At 40.3% G+C, this 16,863-nt stretch overlaps 1 protein-coding gene across 1 annotated transcript in view; it reads left to right on the top strand.

Annotated features, from left to right (window-relative positions):
• Window positions 1-6,761: 6,761 nt before the first annotated feature.
• slc2a4 (solute carrier family 2 member 4) overlaps window positions 6,762-16,863 on the top strand; it is a 76,690-nt gene continuing 66,588 nt past the window's right edge. Inside the window, exon 1 of the mRNA XM_062984009.1 lies at window positions 6,762-7,060. Coding sequence (XP_062840079.1) covers window positions 7,013-7,060 — 48 coding nt within the window. The 5' untranslated portion in view covers window positions 6,762-7,012. The remainder of the gene's footprint in view (window positions 7,061-16,863) is intronic.

The raw sequence follows: 16,863 nt of genomic DNA, 5'->3' as shown, positions 1-16,863 counted from the left end.
TGCCAATTGTGGTCCAGGTCCATCATCAGTGGAGGTCACAGTTTCCCTGGATGTGGGTGAACTACAACTCCCAGAAAGGAAGGTCAGTTTCTCTTCCAAACCACTCCAATAATCAAATTTCGGGATATGTGTGCCAAGTTTGGTCTAGATCCATCAGGGTTTGGGTTCATGGTGCTCTCTGGATGTAGGTGAACTATAACTCCCCCAAATCAAGGTGAATTTCCCTCAAAGACCTCCAGCATTTTTTTACTGGTCTTGGGCAGGGGTCCCCAAACTAAGGCCCGGGGGCCGGATGTGGCCCATCGAAGCCATTTATCCGGCCCCTACGGCACAAGGGCAGAAGGGGGTTGGGCTAAATGACCCAAGAGGTCTCTTCTTCTCTTAAAACCCCTATTATTATTATTATTATTATTATTATTATTATTATTATTATTATTATTATCATCATCATCATTGAGGCTGGGTGGTCATCTGTCAGGGATACTTTGCTTGTGCTTTTGGTGCACAAAGGCAGAAGGGGGTTGGACTAAATGGACCAAGGGGTCTCTTCCAACCCTCTTTATTATTATTATTATTATTATTATTATTATTATTAACAACAACACTGAGACTGGGAGGCCATCTGTCGGGGGTGCTTTGCTAGTGATTTTGGTGCACAAAGGCAGAAGGGAGTTGGACTCAATGGCCCAAGGGGTCTCTTCCAACCCTCTTTATTATTATTATTATTATTATTATTATTATTATTATTATTATTATTAACAACAACATTGAGGCCGGGAGGCCATCTGTCGGGGGTGCTTTGCTAGTGATTTTGGTGCACAAAGGCAGAAGGGAATTGGACTCAATGGCCCAAGGGGTCTCTTCCAACCCTCTTTATTATTATTATTATTATTATTATTATTATTATTATTATTATTAATTATTGCTCGGTGGCCAACTATAGTCCGGCCCTCCAACGGTCTGAAGGATCGTGAACTGGCCCCCTGTTTAAAAAGTTTGGGGACCCCTGGTCTTGGGGCTCTGTGTGCCAGGTTTGGTCCAATTCCATCTTCGTTGGCGTTCAGAGTGCTCATTGATTACAAGTAAACTGTAAATATTCATAAAATTAAACATATAAGGATTAAGGAAACCCAAAGGAAAATAATATCTAAATGGCATAGAACCCCACTCCAAGTAGCACATATAACGGGAAATACTTCAAATAAGTGTTGGCATAACTGTGGGGAAATAGGTACATTTTCCCACATGTGGTGGGACTGTAGAAAAATTCAGCACTTTTATAGAAAAATAAGAAAAATAATGGAAGAAATAATAGGGAAAGAATTAATATGGGACAAAGCTAGATACATGTCTCTCACAGTAAAGGTAAGGGAAGATAACAATAATTGGAGAGAGATTCTAAAATATATGACAGCCGCAATACAAGCCACGATAGCCCGAGGATGGAGGGATGAGACAAAATGGGATGTAGAAGCCTGGTGGGCTTATATATCAGAATATATAATTAACGATTTCATCATTCAAAAGAAAAAAATATATACAAATAGCCTAAAAGATCAAGTCTGGTTAAGGAAATGGACTGTTCTAATCGACAAAATAGACGGAGACGAAAGATACCGCACCTTGAACCAGGCGTTCCACACGATTAAATTGATGTATTGACAATTTTGAATGGCTGTTCCAGGGGGGTGGGGGGTATGGGGGGAGGGTGGGGGTGGTGATGCATTTCTAAGGATTGTTTAACAATCCTTTGGAACAATGTATACTGAAATAAGTTATGTATGGCAAAAATAGTTAATTGTTATGATGTATCAAAAAGTAAAAATAAAATAAAAAACAAAACTGTAAATCCCAGTATCTACAACTCCAAAATGTCCAGGCCAATTCACCTCAAAACCCACCAGTGTTTAAATTGGGGCATATTGGGTATGCATGACAAGTTTGGTCCAGATCCATCATGGTTTGGGTTCATAGTGCGCTCTGGATGTAAGTGAACTACAACTCCTATCAATCCCTCCAAAGACCTGTAGTATTTTTTCTTGGTTGTGGGGATTCTGTGTGCCAAGTGAGTTCCAGGTTCATCATTGGTGGAGTTCAGAGTGCTCTTAGACTGCAGGTGAACTATACATCCCAGGACTACAACTCCTATAAATCATGGTGAATTCTCACCAAACCTTAATATGTTCATTTGCTGATCAATTCCTCTGTTTGCTGTGTGTCATAGAAAAGAGTAGGAAAGGGTTATGGGAGAGGCAGTGGGCAGAGTCATGCAAATTCCACACCAATGGAGAGAGAAAGGAACACTGGGATGTCTGTGGTGGAGGAAAAACAAAATCTAGGATGAAATTGTTCCTGTATGAATGCCTTCACTTGGGTGGTGGTCAGGATGGTGTTTGTGGAGGACGTTGGCAGGGCTCTTGGACATGTTCATGGTGCTCACTATAACCTGCAATGTCATTGGCGGGAGGACCATTGGTGTCTCATGAATAGTGGGAGCTAATAGCTGTCTGTGGAAGTAGGAGCCTGTCTTTGTAAGTGGACATCCCAGCCACACAGATACATACACATTTTCACATTTATTATATGTCTAGATAGATAGATGTTTATATGTGGTGTGGCTGTCAGGCGCTTTTAATCCCAATGGGGAGAAATGCGGGATAATAATAATAATAATAATAATAATAATTATTATTATTATTATTATTATTATTATTATTATTATTATTATTATTATTTGATGTGACAAAATCTGGTCCTCGTTTGGAATTGTCATTTCCTGTTTAATTGTGCAGTACAGTACTTACTTCGAAAGTTGTTGTTCTATTCCAGAAACTTTGTGATTGTGCTAGAAACTATGTTACATTGGTCGATACTCTATCTGAGACACTGAAAAACTAGAGCAAAATGTGCTGCAGCATGTCCTGCAAAGACAATGTTTTGGCAGTTTAATAAACTTTCCCCATGTTTTTTTTATGACAGAACCAATTAGGAAATGACATGTATAAGCCAGGAACAAAACTCATGTTACATAGTGTAATTATTATTATAATTATTATAATTATAATAATTATTATTATTATTTAATAAAATCTCACAAAATTTCACATCTGATGTACATGGATGACCTGAAGCTGTATGGGAAAACGGAAACTGAAATCCAGTCTCTGACTAACACTGTCCGAATTTTTAGCACTGATATCAGCATGGAGTTTGGCTTGGACAAATGTTTGACAGTGTCATTGAAGAAGGGAAAAATCATGGAAAGTGAGGGCATAAATATGCCTAATGGCCAAACAATTAAGTGTCACCAGCCAGAGGCCTATAAATATCTGGGCATATTACAGCTAGACAACATCAAGCATGAACATGTGAAGACTGTGGTCAGCAAAGAATACACACAAAGGGTCAGAAAAATTCTCCAAAGCAAGCTCAATAGAGGCAACACCATCAAGGCCATAAACACCTGGGCCATACCTGTCATAAGACATACTGCTGGCAAGAGGCCACCCTACTCAGATCTGCAGGCATTATTTGCCGATACATCCCATAGTCCTAAACACTTGGGGAGTGTCCGACATGTGATCCAATATAACAGCCTACAACAGGGTCATCTAAAATAATAATAATAATAATAATAATAATAATAATAATAATAATAATAATGGGAGGAGGAGGAGGAGGATCTAAAGATCCAGAAGAGGGCAACTAAAATGATCAAGGGTCTGGAGAATAAACTCTATGAGGAGTGGCTTAAAGAGCTGGGTATGTTTAGCCTGCAGAAGAGAAGGCTGAGAGGAGACATGATAGCCATGTACAAATACGTGAAGGGAAGCCATAGGGAGGAGGGAGCAAGATTGTTTTCTGCTGCCCTGCAGACTAGGACACAATGGAACAATGGCTTCAAACTACAGGAAAGGAGATTCCACCTGAACATCAGGAAGAACTTCCTCACTGTGAGAAGGGCTGTTCATCAGTGGAACTCTCTGCCCCGGACTGTGGTGGAGGCTCCTTCTTTGGAGACTTTTAAACAGAGGCTGGACGGCCATCTGTCGGGGGTGCTTTGAATGCGATTTCCTGCTTCTTGGCAGATTGGAGTTGGACTAGATGGCCCATGAGGTCTCTTCCAACTCTACTATTCTATGATTCTATTGAACTGCAAAGACTCTGGCACAAGCCAGTTAAGGTGGTCCCAGTGGTGGTCAGCACACTGGGTGCAGTACCAAATGACCTTGGCCAGACATAATTAAACACAATCAGCGCTGGCAAAATTACTGTCTGTCAGCTGCAAAAGGCCACCCTACTGGGGTCAGCATGCAAAACACCACCCAGTCCAAGATACGTGTCCAATGTGTGGGGAGTGTTTGACTTGTGATTTTGTGATACGAAATCCAGCATATATCTGTCTTGTTCAATGTGTTGTCGAAGGCTTTCATGGCCGGGATCACAGGGTTGTTGTATGTCTTTCGGGCTGTGTGGCCATGTTCCAGAAGCATTCTCTCCTGACGTTTCGCCCACATCTATGGCAGGCATCCTCAGAGGTTGCCTGCCATAGATGTGGGCGAAACGTCAGGAGAGAATGCCTCTGGACCATGGCCACACAGCCCGAAAGACATACAACAACCCTATATCTGTCTTGTTTGCTGTGTCAGACTATGTTGTTGTGTCAATAATAATAATAATAATAATAATAACTTCTTTTGAAACGCAAAATTAGTAAATTTGGGGGCTCCACGATGCAGCACCTTAAATGCCAAAACAAGCCTGCCATTACCTGGGGGCAGGTGTCAATATGCCCCTGTCTCCCCTGTGTGTGTTTCTCTCTCTCTCTCTCTCCCCCCCCCCCCCCCAAGCACTTGCTCCCCGGAGAAGCCCCCTCCCCTCGACTCCTTGGGGGCGGGGGGCGGGGGGGCGGAGGCAGCCAATGGGAGGCGCTGTGGGCGTGGCCAAGGCCTGGGGGGCGGTCTGTGCCTCCTGCAGGTTCTCCAGAGACCCCCCCTCAAGCCGGGAGAACTCTCTCCATCGCTTCCCTCGCCTTCCCTTTTGCCTTTTGCCTGCTTCTTTTCTTTCTTTTTTTCTTTCTTTTTTCCGGTTTTCATCCCTTCTTCACTCTCTTCTTCCTCGTCTTTTCTCCCTCTCCTTTTTCATCTTCAGCTTTTTTTTCCCTTTTCACTCTCCTTCCTTTTTTCCTTCTCCTCTTTCTCCCCTCTCCGTCTTTTCTCCCGTCCCTCTTTCATCCTCTCTTTCTTTTCTTTTTTCCTTCACCTTTCTTCCCCAGGTGCTTGTTTTGACCTCTCCTTCCTCCTTCAAACCCTTCTATCTTTTCTTTTCATCTTTCCCTCCTTCTTTCTCTTTTCATCTTTCATCTCTTTTCCCTTCTCCCATTTTATTTCTTGTCTTTTGCCCTCTTTCTCCTCTCTTCCTGCTTCCCTTCTTCTTTCTCCTCTTTTCCTTTATCCTTCCCTTCCTCTTTCCCCCTCTTTCTTCTTCTCCTCTTCTTCCTCCTCTTTTCCTTCCTTCTCCTCTTTTCATTCCTCCTCTCTTCCTTTACTGTTCACTTCCTCTTTCCCTCTTTCATCTTCTTTCCTGTTTTTTACCTGTCTGCTCTCTTCCCTTCTTCCTCCTCTTTTCTCTCCTTCTTCTCTTTTCATTCCTCCTCTCTTCTTCCTTTACTGTTCCCTTCTTCTTTCTCCTGTCTCCTCTCTTCCTTCTCTCTTCCCTTCTTTTTCCTCCACTTTCCCCTCCTTTCTCTCTTAGTTTCTCCCCTTTTCTTCCTTTACTATTCCCTTCTTTTTCCTTTTCTCTCTTTCTTCTCCGTCTTCATCTTTTACCCTCTTTCTCCTGTCTTCTCTCTTCCCTTCTTCCTCCTCCTTTTTCACCTCCTTCTCCTCCTTTCTACTCTCTTCCCTAACTATTCACTTCTTCTTTTCTTCCTCTTCACCTCCTTCTTTCTTCTTCCTTTCCATCTTTTACCCTCTTTCTCCTGTCTTCTCTCTTCCCTTCTTCCTCTTCCTTTCCCTCCTTCTCCTCTTTTCATTCCTCCTCTCTTCCTTTACTGTTCACTTCTTCCTTCCCTCTTTTATCTTCTTCCTCTTAACCTCCCACTTTCTTCTTCCTTTGTTTTTTACCCTCTTTCTCCTATCTTCTCTCTTCCCTTGTTCTTCCTCTTCTTTTCCTTCCTTCTCCTCTTTTCATTCCTCCTCTCTTCCCTTACTGTTCACTTCTTCCTTCCCTCTTTCATCTTCTTAACTTCCCTCTTTCTTTTCTGCCTTTTTACCGTCTTTCTCTTGTCTTCTCTCTTCCCTTCTTACTCTTACTCTTTTCATTCTTCCCCTCTTCCTTTTCCCTTCTCCTCTCTTTCATCTCTCCTCCCTTCTTAATCTTACTCTTTTCATTCCTCCCTCTACTTTTTCCCTTCTCCTCTCTTTCTTCCCTCTTCCCTTCTTCCTCTTCCTCTTTTCATTCCTCCTCTCTTCCCTTACTGTTCACTTCTTCCTTCCCTCTTTCATCTTCTTAACTTCCCTCTTTCTTTTCTGCCTTTTTACCGTCTTTCTCCTGTCTTCTCTCTTCCCTTCTTCCTCTTACTCTTTTCATTCTTCCCCTCTTCCTTTTCCCTTCTCCTCTCTTTCATCTCTCTTCCCTTCTTAATCTTACTCTTTTCATTCCTCCCTCTACTTTTTCCCTTCTCCTCTCTTTCTTCCCTCTTCCCTTCTTCCTCTTACTCTTTTCATTCTTCCCCTCTTCCTTTTCCCTTCTCCTCTCTTTCATCTCTCCTCCCTTCTTAATCTTACTCTTTTCATTCCTCCCTCTTCCTTTACTCTTCCCTTCTTTCATTCCTCCCTCTTCCTTTTCCTTTCTCCTCTCTTTCTTCTCTTATCCTTTCTCCTTATTCCACGTCTCACTTCTTGCTTCGACTTCCAACCTTGATTTGGGATTTAAGTCCAAGGACCCCAGGAATCCACTTCCAGCCCAAAAAAGAGAGGAGATTCGAACTCGGGACCGTCCGGCCGAGAAGATGCCATCGGGTGGATTCCGAAAGATCCCAGGAGAGGACGAGGAGGAGGTAAGAGGGGCCCGGATTTGGGGGGAAAGGCTGGTTTCCAAAGGTCAAGAGCAGAGGTCAACAAACCTGGGGTCTCGTATTTGGGGGGGCTGTGGAGTGGCGGGTCTCCTGACTCGGACACCCAACCTCTTTGGCATTTGACTGCCCTCTGAGTTGCCTCCCTGACGGATCATGCTCCTGGCACCTATTTATATGCCACGGTTCAGGATGTCCTTGCCATTGTGTCATGCGCAGGCCGGGCCCATGTGACTGGCGCACTGCCAGTGGAGGTGGTGCACTTGTGTTGTGGTTGTGTAGGTTTCTATAGCAGGCCTGGGCCAACTTGGGCCCTCCAGGTGTTTTGGACTTCAACTCCCACCATTCCTAACAGCCGATAGGCTGTTAGGAATGGTGGGAGTTGAAGTCCAAAACACCTGGAGGGCCCAAGTTGGCCCAGGCCTGCTATAGAGACACATACATACCTGCATCAACAGACTTTGCATGCATAAACATAGAAGTGATAAATCTATGTCATCATACTCACAGATTCTGCATCCACGTGCTGAAAACTAATATCTATATTTTTGTATCCATTGATTCTGCATCCAGATACATAAAATGAGTTTGTGTGTGGATATATAATACATATAGATATATACACGTATCTACAATTTGCATCCACATACATCTACACACACATATATATTTTACTAGCTGTGCCCAGCCACGCGTTGCTGTGGCAAAGTGGTGGTGGTATTGGTTAAAAATTGTTGTGTAATTTTTATTAGATGTTATTTGCATTTTTTTTATTAATTTTATTGTAAGTTATATTTTTATTTATTATATTTTATTATTTTCTTGTATTATTTTAGTTATTTTCTGTTATTATAGTATTTTATTGTATTAATTTTTAGTGTTTGTTATTATTTTTATTGGGTTGCTAGGAGACCAAGTTGGAGGAGCTTAGCCTTCTAACTGGCAGCAATTGGATAAAAGCAATTATTCCTCTCTCTCTAATTAGGACTTTATTTTTCTTTTCTTTTTGTTGTATCAACCTAGAGGCGTGGATGATGGGTTGTGTTGTCAAATTTCGAGGTTGGGGGGCCTGTAGTTTTGTTGTTTTGTGGGTCGCCGTGATGCCATCACTCTTTTATATATATAGATATGCTCTTATATACCTCCCTGTATCAGCAGATTCTGCATCCACATACATTTAAATGATAAATATATATCACCATCTTGACAGAGTCATACAGTAGTCTCACTTATCCAAGCCTCGCTTATCCAACATTCTGGATTATCCAACGCATTTTTGCAGTCAATGTTTTCAATATATCGGGATATTTTGGTGCTAAATTCGTAAATACAGTAATTACTACTTAACATTACTGTGTATTGAACTACTTTTTCTGTCAAATTTGTTGAATAACATGATGTTTTGGTGCTTAATTTATGAAATCATAATGTAATTTAATGTTTAATAGGCTTTTCCTTAATCTCTCCTTATTATTCAACGTTCTGCCGGCCCGTTTACGTTGGATAAGCAAGACTCTACTGTACTTAAAACTAATACCTATATCTTTGTATCCATGAATTCTGCATCCATGTGTGTGTGGGTATAATACACACACACACACATACGTACTTGTATCAACAGTTTGTGCATCCAAATACATAAAAGAGTGTGTGCTTGAATAAATATGGTAATACATGTGCACATGGATATATATACATATATACCATATAGATAGATAAATAGATAGAGACATTGTGTGTACCTGAATATATATGGTAATACATGTGCACATGGATATATATGCATGTATACCGTATATATAGATATAGATATACATAGTGTGTGCTTGAATATATATGGTAATACATGTGCACATGGATATATATGCATGTATACCGTATATAGATATAGATATACATAGTGTGTGCTTGAATGTATATGGTAATACATGTGCACATGGATATATATGCATGTATACCGTATATAGATATAGATATACATAGTGTGTGCTTGAATGTATATGGTAATACATGTGCACATGGATATATATGCATGTATACCGTATATATAGATATAGATATACATAGTGTGTGCTTGAATATATATGGTAATACATGTGCACATGGATATATATGCATGTATACCGCATATAGATATAGATATAGATATACATAGTGTGTGCTTGAATGTATATGGTAATACATGTGCACATGGATATATATGCATGTATACCGTATATATAGATATAGATATACATAGTGTGTGCTTGAATATATATGGTAATACATGTGCACATGGATATATATACATATATACCATATAGATAGATAGATAGATAGATAGATAGATAGATAGATAGATAGATAGACAATGTGTGTACCTGAATATATATGGTAATACATGTGCACATGGATATATATGCATGTATACCGTATATCTATCTATCTATCTATCTATCTATCTATCTATCTATCTATCTATGTAGATACACATAGTGTGTGCTTGAATATATATGGTAATACATGTGCACATGGATAGATATGCATGTATACCGTATATATAGATATAGATATAGATATACATAGTGTGTGCTTGAATATATATGGTAATACATGTGCACATGAATATATATACATATATACCATATAGATAGATAGATAGACATTGTGTGTGCTTGAATATACAGTAGAGTCTCGCTTATCCAACGTAAACATGCCGGCAGAACATTGGATAAGCGAATATGTTGGATAATAAGGAGGCATTAAGGAAAAGCCTATTAAACATCAAATTAGGTTGTGATTTTACAAATTAAGCACCAAAACATCATGTTATTCAACAAATTTGACAGAAAAAGTAGTTCAATACGCAGTAATGCTATGTAGTAATTACTGTATTTATGAATTTAGCACCAAAATATCATGATATATTAAAAACATTGACTACAAAAATGCGTTGGATAATCCAGAACGTTGGATAAGCGAGACTCTACTGTACATACATATATATACATGTATCTACCATTTGCATCTACACCCACCCATTTACACCCACACATTTATTATATACCGTATGTATGTATACATCTCCCCATATCAGCAGATTCTGCATCCACGTACATTCAAGGGATAAATATATATTGCCATCTTGGCAGATTCTGCATCCACATATTTAAAAATGATACCTATATCTATATCTTTGTATCCATGAATTCTGCATCCATGTGTGTGTGTGTATAATACACACTCACACACACACATACGGACACAGACACATTCATACTTGTATTAACAGTTTGTGCATCCAAATACATAAGAGTGTGTGTTTGAATATATATGGTAGTACATGTGCACATGGATATGTATACATATATACCGTGTATATATATATATATATATATATATACAGTAGAGTCTCACTTATTCAAGACTCGCTTATCCAAGGTTCTGGATTATCCAACGCATTTTTGTAGTCAATGTTTTCAATACATCGTGATATTTTGGTGCTAAATTCGTAAATACAGTAATTACTACATAACATTGCTGTGTATTGAACTACTTTTTCCGTCAGATTTGTTGTAAAACATGATGTTTTGGTAATTAATTTGCAAAATCATAACCTAATTTGATGTTTAATAGACTTTTTCTTAATCTCTCCTTATTATCCAACATATTCACTTATCCAACGTTCTGCCAGCCCATTTATGTTGGATAAGTGGGACTCTACTGTATATAAAATGTATTCTCTATCTGTCTGTCTATCCACCCACCCGTCTGTCTGTCTATCTATCTGTCTGTATGTCTATCCATCCATCTGTCTGTCAATCTCTCCATCCATCCATCCATCTTTCCCCCATCTATGGATTCGGCATCCATCTACCTATATCTGCCACATTCAAGGATTGTGATTCCATGTATTCATTTAGCCCTGACTTGAATATATCTATATATATAAATGAGTGATGGAATCCTGGCACCGAGCAAAACAACAAAACTAAACACCCCCCAACCTCCAAATTTGACAACACAACCCATCATCCACGCCTCTAGGTTGATACAACAAAAAGAAAAGAAAAATAAAGTCCTAATTAGAGGGAGAGGAATAATTGTTTTTATCCAATTGCTGCCAGTTAGAAGGCAAAGCTCCGCCCACTTGGTCTCCTAGCAACCCACTCAGCCCAGGGGACAGGCAGAGTTAGGCCTCACTTAGCCCTCTTCCACACTACCTATAAAATACAGATTATCATATTTGAACTGGATTATATGGCAGTGTAGACTCCAGGCCCTTCCACACGGCTATAGAACCCATTTATAATCTTGTATTATCTCCTTTGAACTGCATTATCTTGACTCCACACTGCCATATAATCCACTTCAGTGTGCATTTTATACAGCTGTGTAGACGGGGCCTTATATAATCCAGTTCTAAGCAGATAATATAATATACTTTATTTCCCATACCACCATACTTCACCACAGCAACGCGTGGCCGGGCACAGCTAGTATCTATATCTATATCTATATCTATATATATATATATATATATATATATAGTAAAGGTAAAGGTTTCCCCTGATGTTAAGTCCACTTGTGACCGACTCTGGGGGTTGCTCATCTCCATTTCTAAGCCAAAGAGCCGGCATTGTCCGTAGACACCTCCAAGGTCATGTGGCCAGCCTGACTGCATGGAGCGCCGTTACCTTCCCGCCGGAGCAGTACCTATTGATCTACTCACATTGGCATGTTTTCGAACTGCTAGGTTGGCAGGAGCTGGGGCTAACAGCGGGTGCTCATTTCCGCTCCCGGGATTTGAACCTGGGACCTTTTGGTCTGCAATATCCTTTGTTTTTCCCATGTTATTTCAGGGAACTCACTTTCTTACCCCATTGCATATAATTGAACTTGAGCACCCATGGATTTTAGTGTGTCCTGGGTCGAAGTAGTGCCAAACTGCATTAATACTCCAGTGTAGATGCACCAATAAGTGATGGCTCTGACTCAGGTAGGGGGATGATAGGAACTCCAGTTCAAATCATTGAGAGGCCACAGGCTAGAGTCAGCGGGTGGGATAACTTCCCGCATGCACCTCTGTGCATCTGTTCTGCATTTGCATGAGGTCATGATGCCAGGAATCTTCGTTGTAAAGCTAATATTAGCTTGCGTCAGGTTCATAAATTCTTCGTTTGGGACAGTCCCTTCGTTGGGTGTCTGGTCTGGAAGGCCCCCAGTTTGTGACTCGGCAGAACTATCCAAGCCAAGGGAAATATGCACTCTGCGCATGCTCAGAGACACTCTGAATGCGTTGAAATGGGAAATCTTTCAGCCACTGAACATGGTGAAGTCGCTGCTTGGTCTAAGGGTGCATCTACACCAGGTTGGGGATTGTGGAGGATATAATAATAATATAATAATAAGAATAATATAGTCCAACACATCTGGGGCAAAAGGCAACAAGTGCCCAATTGGCTGGGAGTTATAATGAAAGGTCTTCTGTGAAGTCCTAGATGGTTGGGGGATTATGGGAGTTGTAGTTCCAACATGTTTAGAGAGAGCCATATTGACAGCTAACAAATTCATAGCTGGCTGAGGATTTGGGCGAAGTCCAAGACATCCATGTTAAATACACAGTTTGGGGAGGATTATGGGGGTTGTAGTCCAATACACCTGGAGGCACCTTTTTCGAAGGCTGGATATGCATCTTTGTTGTGGATAATGGGAATTGTAGTCCCGACACCTTTAAAGGCAGAGGCATTGGAGGCTGTAAATGCACAGCTGTCTGGGGATAATAGGAATTGTAGTCCCAACACTTATGAAGGAGGATGTATTGATGGCTGTAAATATGCACCTGCTTGGGGATGATGATGGGAATTGTAGTCCCAAGACCACTGAAGGCAGAGGTATTGGAGGCTGTAATTGCACGGCTGTCTGAGGATAATGGGAATTGTAGTCCCAACATAGCTGAAGGCAGAGGTATTGGAGGCTGTAATTGCACAGCTGTCTGGGGATAATGGGAATTGTAGTCCCAACATAGCTGAAGGCAGGGGTATGGGAGGCTGTAATTGCACAGCTGTCTGGGGATAATGGGAATTGTAGTCCCAACATAGCTGAAGGCAGAGGTATTGGAGGCTGTAATTGCACAGCTGTCTGGGGATAATGGGAATTGTAGTCCCAACATAGCTGAAGGCAGAGGTATTGGAGGCTGTAATTGCACAGCTGTCTGGGGATAATGGGAATTGTACTTTCAACATAGCTGAAGGCAGAGTTATTGGAGGCTGCAAATGAACAGCTATCTGGGGATAATGGGAACTGTAGTCCCAGCACATTTGAAGGCAGAAGTATTGGAGACTGTAATTGCACAGCTGTCTGGGGATAATGGGAACTGTAGTCCCAGAACCTCTGCAGGCAGGGCTATTGGAGGCTGTAAATTTGCAACTATCTGGGGATGATGGGAGTTGTAATCCAACACATTGAGAGGTGCCTGCTGGAGAAGGCCATTGTAACTCGGACAACTCTTGTCCTTTCTTAGTGTTTCCAAAAAAAGCACACGCTCTAATTAAATTCCTTGCTCATAATTAGCGGTGCATTTCTAGAGGCGGCTGTTTCTCGTAAATGCTGTAAACGCAGCCGGTTTTGCTCCGAAAAAAAGTGGTTTTCCAGGCCGGAGGCAACAATTCATGACTTTTCCCCAAAGCTCAGCGCTTGCGCGGCCTTATTTGGTTGGGTTCTGCCCAAACTGCCCTCCTCTCTGTTCAGGATGAGAAGCAAGTGGCCTTTTGGAGGATTTCTTCCCTGTTTCATTCTATCGTTTCAGCCGAAGCCGCCCTTATTTCCATATTTCTAATTTTGTTTGGATTTTAATATTTCGATTTCCATACCTGGACATCTCGCACTTGTCAGTTGCATTGCTGCGCCATTGCTGTCCTTCCCCAAGTTTCAAATTATTTCAATGCTCGAAATGTTTTGTTGTTTTTGTTGTTGTTGTTGTTGTTGTTATTTGGCAACTTTAGGAAGCAAGCAAGTCTAAGAGCCACAGGCAAACTATGGGTGCATCTGCACTAGAGACCTAATGCAATTTGACATAATATTGATTGCTGTGACTCAATGCTATGGATTCCTGGGAGTTGTAGTTTTGCAAGGTCTTGAACCTTCTCTGCCAAACTGCACATCCCAGGATTCCATAGCAGTGAGCCTTGGCAGTTCAAATGGTATCATACTACATTAATTCTATAGTGTAGATCAGGGGTCCCCAAACTAAGGCCCGGGGGCCGGATGCGGCCCTCCAAGGTCATTGACCTGGCCCCTGCCCTCAGTTTTATAATATAATTTATAATATAATATTTGTATATCAGTTTTAATAATATAATATTGTATATACATATAATGTTGATAGAAATATTATAATGTACCGTAATACAATGTAATATATTATATATTACATGTAATATTACTAATAATATTACAATATAGTGGTATAATTCAATATAGTAATATATAATGCTAATATTGTTCTATGCTAATAATATACCGTAATATATAATATATAGATATAAATTGTAAGCCGCTCTGAGTCCCCTTCGGGGTGAGAAGGACAGGATATAAATGTAGTAAATAAATAAATAATAAATAAATAATAAATTTACTTAGGCTCGCCCAAATCTGAAATGACTTGAAGGCACACAACAACAATAATCCTAATTAACAATAATCCTATTCTTATTTCTTTCTCACCCCGAGTTTTAACTTTGTGTTCATGTGGCCTGCCCTGGTTTTTATTGCTTTTCTGATTTTGTGTTGTAATGTATATTATTATCTATTGTATTGTTTAATTGTGTTATGATGTGTTGTTTTTATATTTTGTTATATTGTATTGTTCTGGGCATGGCCCCATGTAAGCTGCCCTGAGTCCCCGTTGGGGAGATGGTGGCGGGGTATAAATAAAGTTTATTATTATTATTATTATTATTATTATTATTATTATTATTAACTTGACTATCTTGTTGGCCAGAAGCAGGCCCACATTTCCCATTGAAATCCTGATAGGTTTATGTTGGTAACAATTGTTTTCATTTTAAAATATTGTATTGTTCTTTCATTGTTGTTGTTGTTTTGCACTACAAATAAGACATGTGCAGTGTGCATAGGAATTTGTTCATTTTTTCTTCTTCAAATGATAATTCGGCTCCTCCACAGTCTGAAGGATTGTGGACCGGCCCTCGGCTTTAAAAGTTTGAGGACCCCTGGTGTAGATCATGCACCCTCCATCTATTCTCAATTAAACAATTCATGTAGTTTCTGGTTGCTTGAGAGTTCCTATTAAAAACAGGCCTAATAATAACCTATACTCCATACTAGACCATACCATAATCTCTGTATTGATATTAATATTGAAATACGGTCATTCAAAGACTATTGAAAAACCAAAAAACAGACTTAGTTCAAGGCGGCATTTGCAGCTGCTTGAGTTCAGGTTAACTGATAGTTTATTGTATTTGTTTTAATGGTTTTATGTTTATTACATATGCATTTTAACTATGTTGCACCCTGCTTTAAGCAGCAAGGAGAGGCAGATAAGAAATAGCAACAACAACAACAACAATAATAATAAACACAGGAGGGGGAAGGGTGGGTTAATAATAATAATAGTAATAGTATTACTATGGTGGTAATAATAATAATAATAATAATAATGTGTTGTCGAAGGCTTTCATGGCCGGGATCACAGGGTTGTTGTATGTTTTCCGGGCTGTATGACCATGTTCCAGAAGCATTCTCTCCTGACGTTTCACCCACATCTATGCTAGATTTCGTATCACAAAATCACAAGTCAAACACTTCCCAAGTGTCTAGGACTTTGTGACGTATTTTCGGATGATGCGCGCAGATCCCAGTTGGGTGGCCTTTTGCAGTTGGCAGATCGTAATTTTGTCAATGTCTATTGTTTCCAAATCCCGACTGAGATCTTTTGGCACGGCACCCAGTGTGCCCATCACCACCGGGACCACCTGCACTGGTTTCTGCCAGAGTCTTTGGAGTTCAATCTTGAGGTCCTGATAGCGGCTGAGTTTTTCCTGTTGTTTTTCGTCAATGCGACTGTCCCCTGGGATGGCGACATCAATGATCCAAACCTTTTTCTTTTCCACAACTGTGATGTCTGGTGTGTTGTGTTCCAGAACTTTGTCAGTCTGGATTTGGAAGTCCCACGGTATCTTTGCATACTCATTATCCAATACTTTTGCAGGTTTGTGATCCCACCAGTTCTTTCCTGCTGGGAGGTGGTACTTGAGGCATAAGTTCCAATGAATCATTTGGGCCACATAGTTGTGCCTCTGCTTGTAGTCTGTCTGTGCAATTTTCTTACAGCAGCTGAGGATATTATCCATGGTTTCGTTGGTTTCCTTGCACAGTTTGTATTTTGGGTCATCAGCTGATTTTTCAATCTTGGCCTTAATTGCCTTTGTCCTGATGTCTTGCTCCTGGGCTGCAAGGATCAGGCCTTCTGTCTCCTTCTTCAGGGTCCCATTCGTGAGCCAGAGCCAGGTCTTCTCCTCATCAGCTTTTCCTTCAATTTTGTCAAGGAACTTTCCATGCAATGTTTTGTTGCCAGCTGTCAGCTTTAGTTCGTAGTGCGGTTTTCTTGTACTGGTTTTTTGTCTGCTGTGCTTTGAGGAGTTTCTGATTTTTGACTTCAATCAAAGCAGGTTCTTCGCGTTGCTTTACATATTCTGCCAGGGCAATATATTATTATTATATTATTATTATTATTATTATTATTATTATTATTATTATTATTATTATTATTATTAGCTTATGCA

Source organism: Anolis carolinensis, chromosome 6 (assembly GCF_035594765.1).
Source record: "Anolis carolinensis isolate JA03-04 chromosome 6, rAnoCar3.1.pri, whole genome shotgun sequence".
NCBI lineage: Eukaryota > Metazoa > Chordata > Lepidosauria > Squamata > Dactyloidae > Anolis > Anolis carolinensis.
Note: the sequence above shows the minus strand (reverse complement) of the source record. Positions and strands in the feature narration are given on the sequence as shown.